This window comes from Epinephelus lanceolatus, chromosome 9, assembly GCF_041903045.1.
Source record: "Epinephelus lanceolatus isolate andai-2023 chromosome 9, ASM4190304v1, whole genome shotgun sequence".
Taxonomy (NCBI): Eukaryota; Metazoa; Chordata; class Actinopteri; order Perciformes; family Serranidae; genus Epinephelus; species Epinephelus lanceolatus.
The window spans coordinates 2,049,926-2,066,994 of NC_135742.1; the positions used below are offsets into that span (position 1 = coordinate 2,049,926).

At 41.5% G+C, this 17,069-nt stretch overlaps 1 protein-coding gene across 1 annotated transcript in view; it reads left to right on the top strand.

The window, feature by feature from the left end:
• Positions 1–17,024, top strand: part of LOC117252562 (uncharacterized) — a 74,973-nt gene extending 57,949 nt beyond the window's left edge. The window contains exons 9-12 of the mRNA XM_078171032.1: positions 7,168–7,221; positions 7,397–8,035; positions 8,136–8,201; positions 13,018–17,024. Of these exons, the coding sequence (XP_078027158.1) occupies positions 7,168–7,221; positions 7,397–8,035; positions 8,136–8,201; positions 13,018–15,662 (3,404 nt within the window). The 3' untranslated portion in view covers positions 15,663–17,024. The remainder of the gene's footprint in view (positions 1–7,167; positions 7,222–7,396; positions 8,036–8,135; positions 8,202–13,017) is intronic.
• Positions 17,025–17,069: the final 45 nt, after the last annotated feature.

The following is a 17,069-nucleotide window of genomic DNA, read 5'->3' on the forward strand; positions in this document are numbered from 1 at the left end:
GGCCCAGACATCACGGCTGCAACCCCCCTCATCCTCACCTTCACCTTCCCGCCCACCTACACTCCTGGCACACTGCTTCGACACCTACCCCACCCCCGCTCCCCCGGACACCTCACCACCCCCAACTCCTCCCCCCACCTCATCACCTCCACCCTCCAGCACACAGCCCCCCTGCTCCAGCCTGTCCTTCACTACCTGTCAGGTGAGAGATCAGCTGAGGAGGATAAAGACGAGGAAGGCTGCAGGTCCAGATGGCATCAGCTCCAGGCTCCTGAAGTCCTGCGCAGACCAACTGTGCGGGATAGTTGAAACCATCTTCAACCTGAGCCTGAGGCTGGGGAGAGTACCACAGCTACGGAAGACATCCTGCGTGGTACCTGTGCCCAAGACTCCGCATTCCAAGGACTTCAGCAGCTTCAGACCGGTGGCATTAACATCACATCTCATGAAGACTCTGGAGCGCCTGGTCCTGTCTCGCCTCCGCCCCGCAGTAGGCCCGTCAATGGACCCGCTGCAGTTTGCCTACCAGCCTGGCACTGGGGTGGATGACGCCATCATCTTCCTCCTGCATAGAGCTCTTTCTCACCTGGAGAAGCTCTGAAGCTCTGTGAGAATCATGTTCTTTGATTTCTCCAGCGCTTTCAACACCATACAGCCTGCGCTTCTGAGGGACAAACTGGAGCACATAGGGGTGGCTATTCACCTCACATCCTGGATCCTGGACTACCTCACGGACCGGCCATAGTATGTCAGGACCCAGGATTGTGTATCGGACTTGGTTGTCTGCAGTACAGGGGCCCCACAGGGGACGGTGCTGGCACCGTTCCTCTTCACCCTCTACACTGCAGACTTTTCATACGACACCCCCACCTGTCATCTGCAGAAGTTCTCTGACGACTCTGCCATAGTCGGCCTCATCACAGATGGGGATGACAGGGAGTACAGAGAACTCGACCAGGACTTTGTGGACTGGTGCCTGAGGAACCACCTTCAGATCAACACGGGGAAAACCAAAGAGCTGATGGTGGATTTCCGCAGGCGCAGACTCCTCCTCCCAACACCAGTGAACATCAAGGGAAAGGACACTGAGATGGTGACCTTCTTTGACACTGTGGTGGCATCAGCCATCTTTTACGGAGTAGTCTGCTGGGGCAGCAGTGTCTCGGCTGCAGATAGGAAGAGACTGGACAAGCTGATCAAGAAGGCCAGCTCTGTCCAGGGATGCTCTCTGGACTCTGTGCAGGTGGTGGGAGAAAGGAGGACTAATGACTCCCATCCTCTGCAGGAGGAGATAAAAGCTCTGGAGAGCTCCTTCAGCGATAGACTGATTCACCCAAAGTGTGTGAAGGAACGCTATCGCAGGTCCTTCCTGCCTGCTGTCAGGCTACATAACCAGCACTGCTCACAGTAAACTGCACCATGGACACTTTATTGACACTATGGACACTTTATGGACACCACAGCAATCTGCTGTTTTTGCACATACAATCACTTGCACTTTATCCACTGGCCATTTTCATTCACTGCTGCTCCTTATTATCCACTTCCCATTATTATTTTTATTGTTATTGTTATTATTATTTATCGCCGTCTCTTGTATTTTTGTACTTATTTGCATGCCTAGTTATTTAAGTTTTTAAGTTTAAATTTGAAATCTTTAATCTGACTCTTTCCTCTTGACTGCTGTAACACTGGAATTTCTCAATTATGGGATCAGTAAAGGTGTATCTTATCTTATCTTAATAAAAATAGGAATAGGACAAGAATAACCCAATGACATCACACACGTAGTGAAATACGACCAGGGATAATTGGTGAGTACCATCGTATAGTGTGTCATGTCGGCCAAGTCATGGCACGATTTTTATGACTCCACAATCGTGTAATTTGACATAGTGACTTTCAGAATGGGCTGAAAAGTCGTGTAGTGTGAACCAGGCACAGGTACACTTGCTGTATAGTTGTGGGTGGTGGTCACAGAGATGGCTCATCAAATTTGAAGTGTTACCTTACTTTGCAGAGACTTTTTTCTGCATTTTCTGCAGACAGGGTGACTATCTTCAATTAGTTTCCCCTCAGCATCCTTGTAAAACCCAAAATACGTCCTTTGTCCTTTTAGAGGGGCAAAAAATCTCCGGAGCACTGTCCGTGCGGGTGCCTTCGGTGCCTTCCGCCATGTTTTCAGAGGCCAAACATTGCAAACTGCACATGCGCGCCTGGGTCTGAGGTACTGCTGCAGCTTTTCCAGGCAATGAGCAATATCACTGAGAGTTTTTCAAAGTGCGGTAATCAAACACGGTTTTAATGATAATTAAAATTTGAAACGGTAATACTAACCATTGGGAATTTTACCGCGGTTTATCATTTTATTGATAGTGTTACATCCCTTATACAAAGTAAAGTGTGATGCATTTACATGTATTTAAGAGAATCTATGATGCATCATATGTGATTAATGTCGATCATACACTGGAATACTTACAAAAAGACTAAAGTCTGACACCTTCTCACTTCTAAAGACAATATGTCATGAGTCAGTAAGTTTTTAGTCACAGAATGAGATTTTGTAAAGACTGGGGATATTGCAGAGTCAATATTTGCAAGTTTGTTAGCTTCAACAAGGAAATAAGTGGTCAGAAATTGTTGCAGCCTATCTAACAAAGGTAAGGGCACACAATTTGGCTCCATTACAACTCACAACATTCACCGACACACTAAACACGTTTTCCAAACAAATACAACATGCTAACGTTATTAGCGCCAGCCTATGGCATTTTACATGGTATACATTAGCCTAGCGACGAGCGGAGATTTCCTCTGCTCATATGAAGCCAGGATAAATCCCGAAGAATAAATCCCTTAAGGATAAATCACACACAAGACTTAAAATTCTATTTTAGTGGAGGCTTTACTGTCTTCACAATTTATTGTTTCTTATCTGTGAAATTAAAGTAAATACAAGCTTCGTTTCCATTGAGAGAAATGGTGTCAGCTTACAGAAACAGACAGGAGGTCTGCGTCACTGCTACGCTGAGCGTGAGGGTGGGCGAGTTCAACTTTTTGTCAACAATGGGGGTGTTCTGAAAACACCCCCATTTTCACAGATAACTTAGCCTGTCCCCCCACCGCAGGAAATAATGGATTAATCCTGGAAAGCTGTTGATGTAGCACTTTTCTCCTTAAGAAAGTAACACAGCGATTATTCGACCAATGAGAATTCGGTCGGACGAGAACGTATCAACCAAATAATCAACTAGTCGACCAGGAGACTACAGCCCTAGTGGTAATGGGTCCAATTAGTATGAATATTATTTAAAAAGTTGAATAATACCCACAGAATATAGACAGTTAACTTCACAGAGACTGAGCTGAGGCTCACCTTCCAAGTTTAAGCTTTCCAGTCAAAACATACCTTGTCTTGTTTTGACAAAATATTGTGAGAAAGAGGACACCCTGGTGAACACTGTGTGGGAAATTTGTCTCTGTAGTGTAAAAAAAGTGAGCATGGTGGCAAGTTAGAAAACTGATATGATCTGCTGTCCTCCAGAGATTTCTGGTCTCTCTTAACATGGAGTTCAATGCGTCAATTGGTGGAGTTTCTCTGACTTTCTGGCTCACTGTGCCAAATGTGTAGGTCTGATTGTTTCCAAAGTGACACTGATGAAAAGAGGACAAGTTTTATTCCATTTTTACCAACAAATATGTATGTAGTGTAAAAACTGTGGCCACGGCAGCTTGTTAAAGAGAAATGTTTCAGAAGCCCTCTGCAATCTGACAGCTGAGTCCACCACACAAGCCCTGAAACATTCTGTCCCATAGAGACTCATTATAAAACCTGAGGAGGACATTTTCACCATGCTCTGATTAAGTTTTAATATTTCAAAATGTTTGAATGGGATTTACAAATTGAATGGAAGTAAGAATGTATAAAAGATGATGAACATTTTAAATTTTGAATGGAGTTTCTACATGAATGTATGAATGAGGAGATAAGCTCTGAAAATGCTTGAAAAAGCATGAATTTGTGTCGGGTTTGAAGAGTCCTCCCATCTGCCTGAATGGGGAAAAATTCTAAAAATATTATGTTATGAATGAGAAAAATACAAGCAGGTGATTCCTAATTGAGCTGAAAATTTTGATGTTTGAATGAAGTTTTTGTGTTGAAAAATGTGGAAGGAGTAGCGCGGCAAAAAGGTAAGCAGAAAATTAATAATTATAAAGAATTCCAAAACTGTAGAATAACAAAGGCTGTGAATGCTGTAAGCATTCTCACCCAATAACTCAGGAATCATCATCAGCCTCTACAGGCAAATACAGCTGAGTATCATCAGCGTAGCCGTCAAAATTCAAATCATAACTGCCTGATTTGATTTCTGACATTTGCGTTCCTTTCTCCTGCAGACCTGCTTAAACTCCAAATTCTTCTACAAACTGGGCATAAGGGCCAGGCGGCCTTTAGAGCACCACAAAGCAGAGCCTGTTGTCCTGGACAAAAACATCCATAGCTGATGAAGATAGGATAGGATAGGAGCCTCAAATAATTGAACTTAATATCAAGTTTGGAGGTTAAATTGGAAACACACAGGTTAAGGCAACACCTTCATCTTGTTTAGTAGCCAGAACAATATGGGCATCAGTATAGTTAGGTGATAAGTCAACATTTAGGACTGCAGACTTCAGCCATGAGTCAATCTGTAGATCTACCATCGGTGGTAAAATGCACTGTTATTACTCATGGTACTTTCTGGTGTGAATCAGTAGGATAATTAAATGTTTTTTTCTTCCTTTAGGTTCTTTAGACGCAGCTGTTGGTCTTCAGCTGAATTAGTGTCTGATGTGTCCAGCACAGTGACATCATGGCGGCAGCAGCATCAGGTGAGTCCAGTCAGACTTTATCAGTCTGGATAAAAGACTGTCGTCTCTCTCTGTCCACATATCACACTGCACTTTGTCCTCAGACCTTAAATCAGGTCTTTGTATCTGGAACTTAACTCAACTGATTGGTCAGTGTCATTTTATTCTACTGCAACACTGAATATGAGAAGCACTATAAACTGTCTTTATAAACTGATGTATAGAACAGACAGTGAGCAGTGAGCTCCACAGCTGGACCACAATCACTGCCCAAACAACGTTACATTATATTTGATCACAACTATGTTTGTTCACAATCACTTGTGCTTCCTAAATGGACACATTAATTCACTTGCCATTACACTGTGATGATTAAGGGTTCCCTTATTGTTTTAGTAATATATATTTATATATGGGGTATATGGCAGAAATAAGGCTATTTGCTGTGCAGTAAAATCATCATTTAATTAGGTTTGTGCAGACTGTATATAGTGGGCCAGTTTTCAGGACATGGTGTTGATTTTTGTTAAATATTGCAGCTCCTTTTTATCTATCAATCTTTTCTTTCACATTCAATTATTAAGGTACAACTCCATCAGCTCCTCTCCTTTCCTCACCAGAGTCCTCTGCACCATCAGATCGGCACATAGACAGAGTCACCAGGGGCCACATGCCTAAAACTCTGTGTAGATTCATGACTTAAACATTGTGTCAGCACAAAGGCAGAAATATGCACATGTATTCCTTCCTTCAATCATTGTGGAGCTGGGTGCATGTGCACAAGCCTCATTTCCACTCCCACAGTTCACCATAAAAGGATGTAGAAATGCTCTTAAACATACATTAGCATGTCCATACCTGTGCCCTGTAACAACTCATTAGACCTGTCAGTGAGAAATATGATAAAGAACGGGCAATTTCACCATCTGTCACACATCTACAAGGATTTACAATGCTGCCAGAGCAGCTGACAATACACACAGCTGCATATATTTGTAGTGTGTATCACCAATTCATCACATTCCTGCAAACCATCATCATGGTAAAATCTCAATCACTGTGAATATTAAACGTCAGAAGAACAATCAATGATTCATTTATAGTGCTCAGGTTCAGACTTTACAAACTGCTTACAGAATAACATTTAACGAACATTAACAGGGAGATGATTGTATTAAAAATAATGATGAAATGTGTCAGTCATGAATTATTTTAAATCAAATGTATAAATGTCTTGTGGATTGATGTTTCACACAACACTATGCAGCCTGCAAAAATAATAACAATCAGTGAAACTGTCAAACAACCTAAGAACAGTGTTATCTGTCTCTCAACTTATATTTCGTCTGCTCCTCATCATCTCATCCTCAGCTATCTCACAACAGCAAACACATCGTTTATGCATCTGGTCCCTGGTTGAATGCTGCAGTCCAGGATTTTACCAAGTGTCAGTAAATCAAAGGATATTACAGTGATATCACGTCAGTACTGATAGTTTTTAACCTCTCGTCCCTCCCAATACGACAGCCTCAGTAATTCATTCAAACATTAAACCCATAGTTAGTAAAATATATATATATATATATATTTATATACGCTTTATGGTGTGTGTGTGTGTGTGTGTGTGTGTGCACGCATCATAACTAGCAACTAGTGTGTGCTGGGGTCTGTTGTGAACACCTTACACCACTGCATGAGCAGGTGTATTTCATACAGTATTATATAAAACATGTATTTCTAAAGGGATTTTAAATATATGTGACTGATGTGTGATTATAGCTGTGATAATAACTGTAATGAAAGATTATTATCACCCATAACTACATGTCTGATCACATTAGAAAGTATCATTCACGTGTATAAATTACATGGCGCATCATCATCATCATCATCATCATCATCACAGGACCAACATGTGTTGTTTTAGACAGATGGAGAGTGTGAACTGTGAAGTGCAGGAAAAATGACGTGCGCTGCTCTTTTACATCACAGCTGCTTGTTGATTGGTGGAGCATCGTGCTGCTGCCAATGTTGGTGTTGTCTCTTTGTTTGGGTCTGTTCGCATCCTCATAATTTTGGATCAGTTTTCCATATCCTCAGGTCCATTCGGACTGTGTCTGACTGAGTGAGGATCAATTTTAGATTTTTTGTTAATGTTGGGTTCTGGTAGGTTTTCCATGTGTCTGTTTCAGATCTGGTCCAGAGTTTTAGAAGACTGTATGAGACATCTGAATGATGACAGTGTTACTGTGTCACAAAGGTGTAATGTAGATTACATGTGATTAAACAAATGCTGTGTCCCTCCAATCACAGATGATCTTCATCCTCTGAAGCGCAGCAGCAGCTATGAGTTGCTGCCACCTCACAGTGAGTCAAACTGAACTGTTATCATGCTGTTTGAATATCTGAGTTTACAGTGTTATGTAGCTAAAATCTATGAGTAACTAAACCCTCAAGTTAAACAGCAATAAAATGATCAATAAACAAATGTAGGTCTGAGTTTATCTGTTTTTCACCTTTTATAAATGTTTGTTTTCCACAGTGTCTGAGCTGAGGGTTGTTCTGCTGGGGAACAGCTGGTCTCAGAGGAGTTCAGTGGGGAACTTCATACTGGGAGAGACTGTGTTCAAAACTGAGGAAGAACCAGACTGCTGTCTGACAGAAAGAGGACAATTAAAGGAGAAAAAGATAGTTCTGATCAACACTCCAGATCTGCTGCATCTCAACATCTCTGAAGACAAACTGTCAGAACATGTAGAAAACTGTGTGAGACTCTCTGATCCTGGACCTCATGTGTTCCTGCTGGTTCTACAGCCTGAAGACTTCACTGAGAAACACAAACTGAGACTCTGCAGAGTCCTGAAACTCTTCAGTGATCAATCATTTGATCATTCATTGATACTGATATCAACACCCAGAGAGGAGAGTTCAGGTTTCAAAGATGAACCAGACCAGCCCTTAAAAGACATGATCAGAATGTGTAGATACAGATACCTGAAGCAGAAGAACCTTGAACGTCCAGAGCTGTTAACACGATTGGGTCAAACTGCAAAGGAGAACAATGGAGAGCATGTGAGCTGTGATGTGTCTGAGGATGCAGCACCTGTTTTACCAGCTGATCATCAAAGCCTGAAACAAAAAGAGAAACAGACTTCTATCACAGATGCTGTTAAAGCTGCTGGTAAGTTTAGAAACATTTCTGAAGGCAACGAAGACTTTGTTCACACAAATCTTCCATGATTAAATTAGAACATTAAATTAATGATGTTATTGTTTTACAGGACTGCATGTAGTGACAGAAATCAGTCCGCAACTCTCACTCACAGAGAAAACCCCTGGGACTCACAGTAAGTACATTCATCACAGTGTTAATCATGTGTTTGCCAACAGATCTTCGGTGGCATCTTTTCTCTAAGATGAACCCAAACACATCCCACAATTCTTTATCACTGAAAGGCAACAACATAAAATAATAATAATAATAATAATAATAATACTGTATTTGACTACTTTGCATTTGCAAAATACATGACAGGGGAAAACGTGATTCCTCCTTTTCTAAAAAATATTTAATTGTTTAAACTGAATATAGATACAAATTAATTATGGTTAACACATACATTCCCATCCACCACCCTGACCGTCACATTCCCTGCTCTGTTTGGCCAAAACAGTATTTCCTTTAATGATACTGATGGCTGCCATTCAATGATTTCAGTTTAATATTTATGACCACGACTACATCTTTTCAATTCATTTCTAATATGAAAAGCTGTTTATGAACATAATAAGCAGGTTATTCAGTTAGTATTTTAAGTACACATTTGAACTCAGGTTAACAGAATGACACATCTCATTTTAACAAATAGTTAACGCTGTGAGTTGAACCACAACATTAAGCCTGGAGAGGCAACACTGGCTCATAGACAGTACATCTGTGTGTCACTAAACTGTAGGGGAGTAATGATCCATTGATCTGGATCAATATATCGATTCAGTGATCAATGATCCAATATCATCGATACAAAATGAAAACATTGATCCATATCATCATCTTTAGGATACACTTTTATTTTGAAAGTCTGTGTTACTGTCAAACAGCAGCGGCTGAGAGAAAGACGATGAGGATAATGTTATTTACTTGGAATAAATCAGCAGAGTGGAAATATTTTGTTTCAGAGAAAAATAGGGTCAACAGACAGAGCACATGCTGCATGTAAACAATGCTGTTAGAGATAAAACACGACATACCCTCCTGGTCAGGCTTCTCACTCTGGTAAATTCTCACTACAGCAACATCAGCTGTTGTTTCAACAATGTTCAGCTGAAAAAATGCTCATGCAGGCTGAAATTCAAACACGCTGTTCTGTCAGGAGACGCAGAGACTTAAACCAACAGTGAGAAAGAAAAAGTATAGAAAATACATGTAATTTGTTAAGTTATGACTGGAGCTAAGTCTGCTAGCTACAAGGCTAATGTATGCAATGTAAACATGATTGAGCTAATAATGGATGACTAGAAAAAAAACCTGACATGTCTGTGAACCTTGTTAGTTTTTATTGAGCTGAATTTTTTACCTTTGCTCAATGATCTTGCTGTTAATCCATGTTTATTGTCTGTTGGGAGAAGACTGTCTTGAGGGCTTTCAGACAGATAGTCCTCAAGTTTTAGGAATTAGATCATTGTTTGGGTTAAAATGGAAATATTTCTTCTATAAAGGTCTTTCTGGCTGAAAGCCTTGAAGGTTAACTGATCCCAACATTATTTATGTGTTTTTATCTTTCATGGCCAAAAGCAAAACAGAAAGCAGTGTCAGCTTCTTCTGTAACAGACAGTGTTACATGATCAGATCATATCCTCTCATATCGATCGCAGGCCCCTGAATCACATCGAGTCAAAATGGTTTCATGGCAGACTTTTAATATTAGCAAATATCATATTGTTGTCCAAAGAATCAATATGATATCAAGTCTTGATGGAACTGATGACTTACACCCCGACTAAACTGTTTTCCTAATTATGTTGTTGTGGCAACGTAATCGCTGCCTGAATTATGCTGAGAGACAACGTTCCTTTTAGGTTATGAAACACTACATCCATGGAGGGATGGCCAGCATACAAATGGCACTTTGGTTAAGAGTTAAGGTATTATCGTGGTTTTGATTAAATGTAAATAAAATAATAATAATAATAAAAATAGGACATCTATTGCACATCTGTCCGTCCTGGAAGAGGAATCCCTCCTCAGTTGCTCTTCCTGACCTTTCTGCTATTTACTTCCCCATTAAAGGGTTTTTTGGGGAGTTTTTCCTGATCAGCTGTGAGGGTCCTAAGGACAGAGAGATGTCGTATGCTGTAAAGCCCTGTGAGGCAAATTGTGATTTGTGATATTGGGCTTTATAAATAAAATTGATTGATTGATTGAAAAAAACAATGCTCTAGTCACTCCAAGTTGAAATTGTAAAGCAATTTTACCTATTTTGGTGGAAAATAACTGAAACATTTCCTCATGTTAAAGGGCCAGTGTGTAAAATGGGTTGAAAACAGTGACATCAGTGGTCAAATTCTAGATTGCAGGGCTCACTTGCTCACCCCTCCCGTCGGGTAAATGACGGCGGCCTCGTAGGGACAAAAAGCCTTGCGCAAGAGTTCTTCAGGAGTAGGTCTATCTAGCGATGAGGTGAATATTTATTTAGAAATCTAAGCCATGTTACGATATTGTAATGAATCACTCACGAGCAGGAGACCAGAGGAGCGTTCGGGAAAAAGGCCCGTTTATTTGAGCACTCCAGAAACTCCGGTAACACTCCACTCGGTCCCAAACTCTGACTCTTCTAGCGTAACAGACACACTTCATACACACATACTCGTTTACAATACCGAGTGGGGACCCCCCTCCCCTCTCTGCTCCACCAATCTCCAGCCCGCACACTGACTGACAGCGTAGCCTGTAAACAGAGCTCAGCTGTTTATTTAGCCTAGCAATATCTCCGGACTATAGTAGCTGCAATGGACGACTTTGAACGCGATTTTGAAGAGTTTCTTGTAGCGGACACAGACCCAGAGCCATACCTGTTTGAGCCAGAGCATACAGATGAGGAACTTGGATGCTGAGCGGGCGAGAAGAGAGGCTGAATGCACAGAATGGAATTCGGTGCTACCATCGCTGGGGAGATACACTGCCTGGCCAAAAAAAAAGTCACCACCAAAAAAAAAAGGTCATACACTCTAATATTTCGTTGGACCGCCTTTAGCTTTGATTACGGCACGCATTCGCTGTAGCATTGTTTCGATAAGCTTCTGCAATGTCACAAGATTTATTTCCATCCAGTGTTGCATTAATTTTTCACCAAGATCTTGCATTGATGATGGTAGAGTCTGACCGCTGCGCAAAGCCTTCTCCAGCACATCCCAAAGATTCTCAATGGGGTTAAGGTCTGGACTCTGTGGTGGCCAATCCATGTGTGAAAATGATGTCTCATGCTCCCTGAACCAGTCTTTCACAATTTGAGCCCGATGAATCCTGGCATTGTCATCTTGGAATATGCCCCTGCCATCAGGGAAGAAAAAATCCATTGATGGAATAACCTGGTCATTCAGTATATTCAGGTAGTCAGCTGACCTCATTCTTTGAGCACATACTGTTGCTGAACCTAGACCTGACCAACTGCAGCAACCCCAGATCATAACACTGCCCCCACAGGCTTGTACAGTAGGCACTAGGCATGATGGGTGCATCACTTCATCTGCCTCTCTTCTTACCCTGATGCCACCATCACTCTGGAACAGGGTAAATCTGGACTCATCAGACCACATGACCTTCTTCCATTGCTCCAGAGTCCAATCTTTATGCTCCCTAGCAAATTGAAGCCTTTTTTTCCGGTTAGCTTCACTGATTAGTGGTTTTCTTAAGGCTACACAGCTGTTCAGTCCCAATCCCTTGAGTTCCCTTCGCATTGTGCGTGTGGAAATGCTCTTACTTTCACTATTAAACATAGCCCTGAGTTCTACTGTTGTTCTTCTTCGATTTGATCTCACCAAACGTTTAAGTGATCGCCAATCACGATCATTGAGGATTTTTTTCCGGCCACATTTCTTCCTCGAAGACGATGGGTCCCCACTATCCTTCCAGTTTTTAATAATGCGTTGGACAGTTCTTAACCCAATTTTAGTAGTTTCTGCAATCTCCTTAGATGTTTTCTCTGCTTGATGCATGCCAATGATTTGACCCTTCTCAAACAGACTAACATCTTTTCCACGACCACGGGATGTGTCTTTCGACATGGTTGTTTAGGAAATGAGAAGCAACTCATTGCACCAGTTGGGGTTAAATAACTTGTTGCCAGCTGAAAGATAATCGCCCATGCAGTAATTATCCAATAGGAGGCTCGTACTTATTTGCTTAGTTAAATCCAGGTGGCGACTTTTTTTGTTGGCCAGGCAGTGTATATCATCAGGAGGAAAAGCGCCGCAGAGAGTGCATCACAAGGAGTGAAGTTGCGTCTTCTTTTTCTCGCAGATGACAGTTCGGGTTCATTCTCTCCTGTTGCGTGGTAAGTGTGGTCCATTCGCAAACTTTATAACTAAAAAAACTTTTCACTACTCTCTATCGACGAACTACTAACACTCTCTTCTGTTTCCTCCTCCTTCTTCCTTCCTCCCGCTGTCTTCGTTGGTTTATTTATACACGCGAAACACGTTCTCTGGCTGGCTGGATTGTCCGCTCGGTCTGCCATACATACATGGCGGCGCAAGATGGTGACCTCTCTAAAGCAAGGCCCTTGCTATATATATATATATATATATATATATATATATATATATATAAAACAGCATAATTATAAGGCTAAGAAAACCAAACGAATTTTATTTTATAGCGATTATACACTTATATAAACATATTAATAGGTAGAATATTCAGATTCAGATTCAGATTGACAATAAACCATGCCAAATATTACACACTGGCCCTTTAATAGAAAACATAATTTGCTTGGTATACCTTACCCTCAAAATATATTTAATGTTTCAAATCAGTGGTGATTAATATAATATCTAGTGGACAGGACTGGGAGATGACTGAAGAGATCTCATTATGTGAGTGCTGATTTCAGCCTCATATTTAGATCCTGTCTTTTTGTGTGTCTCTCTGTTTTATTACAGCATCTGCACTTCAGATTGTGCTGCTGGGAAAAAGTGAAGACAAACAGACAAGACTTGGTAACTTCATCACTGGGGAGCAACGTTTTCAGAACCCCAAAATTTTCCCAACCAAGCAAAGTGTGGCCACCGATGGAGAGTGGAGAGGAAAACCATTAACAGTAGTGAAAACTCCAAACATCTTCAGTTTGTCTGTTGAAATGCTGAGAAGAGAGGTGAAGAACTGTTTGACTCTTTGTCCTCCTGGACCAAATGTTCTGCTGCTGTTAGTGAGACCTTCTGAGTTCACTGAGGAGGACAGACAAACACTGAAGTTCATCCTGAATCTGTTTGGTCAAGATGCTTTTAAATACTCGATGGTCATCATGACACATGAGGAGAGGAGTGAAATGAGTGTCACTGTTAATGAACTCCTGAGAGACTGTGGAGGAAGATACTACAGTATGTCTGAAGACAACCACAGATCACTGATGGAGAGGATCGAAGAAACAGCTAATAAACACGTCAGAGCAGCTTTAAACCTGGTCCTGTGTGGGAGGAGAGGAGCAGGGAAGACTTCAGCAGCCAAGGCCATTTTAGGTCAGACAGAGCTTCATTCAGTCTCCAGCTCATCAGAGTGTGTTAAACATCAGGGAGAGGTGTGTGGACGTTGGGTTTCCCTGGTGGAGCTGCCTGCCTTGTATGGAAAACCTCAGGAGGCAGTGATGGAGGAATCATTCAGGTGTATCTCCCTCTGTGATCCTGAGGGCGTCCATGCCTTCATCCTGGTCCTACTTGTGGGTCCCCTCACTGATGAAGACAAGGGAGAGTTAGAGACCATCAGGAACACATTCAGCTCTCAAGTCAATGACTTCACCTTGATCCTGTTCACTGTGGAGTCAGATCCTACAGCTTCAGCTGTTGTTAACTTTATAAAGGAGAACAGAGACATCCAGGAGCTCTGTCAGAGCTGTGGAAGAAGATATGTTGTTCTCAACATCAAGGACCAGCAGCAGATCCCAGAGCTGTTGGATGCTGTGGAAAAGATGATGGCTGAAGAATCCACATGCTTCACAAAGGACACGTTCACCAAGGCTCAGCTGGATAATGTTTCAAGACTTAAAGCTGAACTGCAGGATCTCAAACAGAAAAGGGAGATGGGAACTGATGACATCAGTCAGAGCAGAGAGTGTCTCAGGATGGTGCTGATTGGGAAGACTGGCAATGGGAAGAGTGCAACTGGAAACACCATTTTGGGCAAAGAACATTTTAAATCTAAAGCCTGGTCAAAGTCTGTCACTAAAGTTTGTGAGAAAGCAACAGGAGAGATTGATGGACGACCTGTCGCTGTGGTCGACACCCCCGGCCTGTTTGACACGACTCTATCAGATGACGATGTTCAACAGGAGCTTGTAAAATGCATCAGCATGTTGTCTCCTGGACCTCACATGTTCTTACTGGTGCTGCAGATCGGCCGCTTTACAAAAGAGGAAAAAGACACTGTGGAACTGATCAAGAAATATTTTGGCAAGAATTCAAGAGATTTCATCATCATCATCTTCACCAGAGGAGATGATCTCAGTCAGTCAGTTGAGAGTTACATTGAAGACTGTGATGACTTTTTGAAAAAGCTGATAAATGACTGTGGAGGAAGATACCAGGTCTTCAATAACAAAGATCAGACAAACCGCACACAAGTCAGAGAGCTGATGAAGAAGTCAAACAGAATGTTGATGGAAAATGGCTGCAACTGCTACACCTCAGAGATGTTCCAAGAGGCAGAAGAAGCCATACAGAAGGAAGTGGAGAGAATCCTGAAGGAGAAAGAAGAAGAGATGAAGAAACAGAAGAAGGAGCTTCAGAGAAAACATGAGGAGGAAATGGAGGCAATGAAGAGAAGAATGGAACAACAGAAAGCAGACACTGAAAAGGAGAGACAACTGAGAGATAAACAACTTAAAGAAATGGAGGAAAATATCAACAAGGAGCGTGAAGAGAGAAAGAAAGAACAGGAAAAGAGAGAAGAAGAGGACAGGAAGAGGAAGGCGCAGGAAGACAGTCAACGACAGGAGTGGGAACAAAAACTTGACCGAGAGATGGAGCAAAGTAAAGAAGAGATGAAAAAGCAAAAAGAGAACTGGGAGAGGGAAAGAGATGAATGGTGGGAGAAACGATTTCAAGAAAATGAACAGAGACGACAAGAGGAGCAAACAAGACTTAAAAGGCTCCAGGAAGAATACAAGCAGGAAAGAGAAAAACATGAAAAGAAAAGAAGAGAAGAAGATCGAATCAGAAGAGAACAAGAGGAGAAGGAGAGAAAAGAATTAGAGGAAAACTACAAGAAAAAAATGGAGGAAATGAAGAAGAAGTATGAAGAGGAGGCCAGAAAACAAGCTGAAGAGTTCAATGAGTTCAGACAGAAATACACAAAGGACTTTACAGCGCTGGTAGAGAAGCACATGGAGGAAATACAGGAACTGAAGAAAAGGCATGAGCGACAGATGCAGGAGACAGAAGAGAGCCATGACAAAGAGTACAGTCTGTTGAAAAACCTCTCAAGTCACAAAGAAAAAGCTCTGAAAGAAGAAACAGAGACACTGAAGAAAAAGCATGAGCAAGAAATATATGAACTAAAACAGAATTACCGAAGCAAATGTATCATCCTCTGAGTGAGGTTTGATTACCACCTGGGCAAAGAGCAAAGTGGGGCAAAGTGGGCAACTGCCTGGAGCCCCGGACTCTCTAAGATCCACTGTACAACAGTTTAATTTGTTTGGTAATCTGCAGCACATAAGAACCCAGAGGTGCCTTCAGGTGGCTTTAACATATACTGAAGCTGCTGTCAGACAGCGATCGAGTGTACCTTTTACCTGGTGTATCAGTAATATCAGTATTTAGTCAATTACTGCCACTACTTCATCGTACCTAAGGCCCCGTCTACAAGTATACAGATACCATTTGGCCTCTTGTCCAAACACAAACAGAATTTTAGGTCACTAAAATTAAGATTTTTTAGAAATGCTTTTTGAGGTGCAGATTTTTCAAAACTCCGCTGTTAATCTGTGTAGATGTGTAAAACTGAGCGTTTAGGAAAGGAGGACACCATCTTCTCAATTTGTACATATCAACTGTTGCTTTGTGTAACTAACATTCAATGGCAGACTACTGATTTGTTTATGTTTTGTCAGCACCGTTTTGTCTAATGACTTCTTTACACTTAAACTTAGTACTGCTCCACCACTTCATGGATGAATGGAGCAGTCTACCCTGCTGGCTTTAGATCCAGCCTGAAGCAGCTGATTGTGGAACGCTGACGATTGTTGTCAATGAGGAGTGGAAGAAATATTATATATATATTATATATAAATATCAAGAGCATCACTCTTAGTTTAAAATGAGTTCCTTGGTACTTAAATTGAAGGGGAATTAAGGGTGATTAGATCTCCAGTTGTTTTGAAATAGGTAACATCAGCCTGTGCACCTTAATATCTTCACAACAACAGCAGAATGCAGAAGATGGCTGACACTGATGAGCGCTTGGTGTCATTTTTGTGTTGTAGTGTGTACGGAGATATTTTGTGAAATCAAGGTTGTGTGGACAGAACAGAGGAGGAGAAAAACTATCCGTTCTTAGAAATCATTGTAAATGTGTAGCCAGGGCCTAAATGTCAACCTTTGTGTTCTTTTTAAAAATATGTCTTAATATACTTAGAGAATAAAGTCAGCCTGTTATTCTGTCACATGAGGACAGCTTATCAATGTCAGCAAATTTTTTCTTGAAGTGTCGTGTTTCCTGTTCGATGAGCTACAGCCTGACTACTGCTCTTCACTGCAGTGTGAACGTTCATCGGACATAATAACCTTTTCTCCTATTTGTAAAATTCTTTCACTATCATCATTATTATAGTTATGCAATGTAACACACACACACACACACACACACACTAAAAAAAATGAATTACTGAACTACAAAGCTACAGCATGTGTAACCTACAACCTTCCTTAATAAATACTTTGAAAGGAACGCCTGACTCTCGTCGTCTGACTGACACCTCACAGAAACACAGTCACACAGC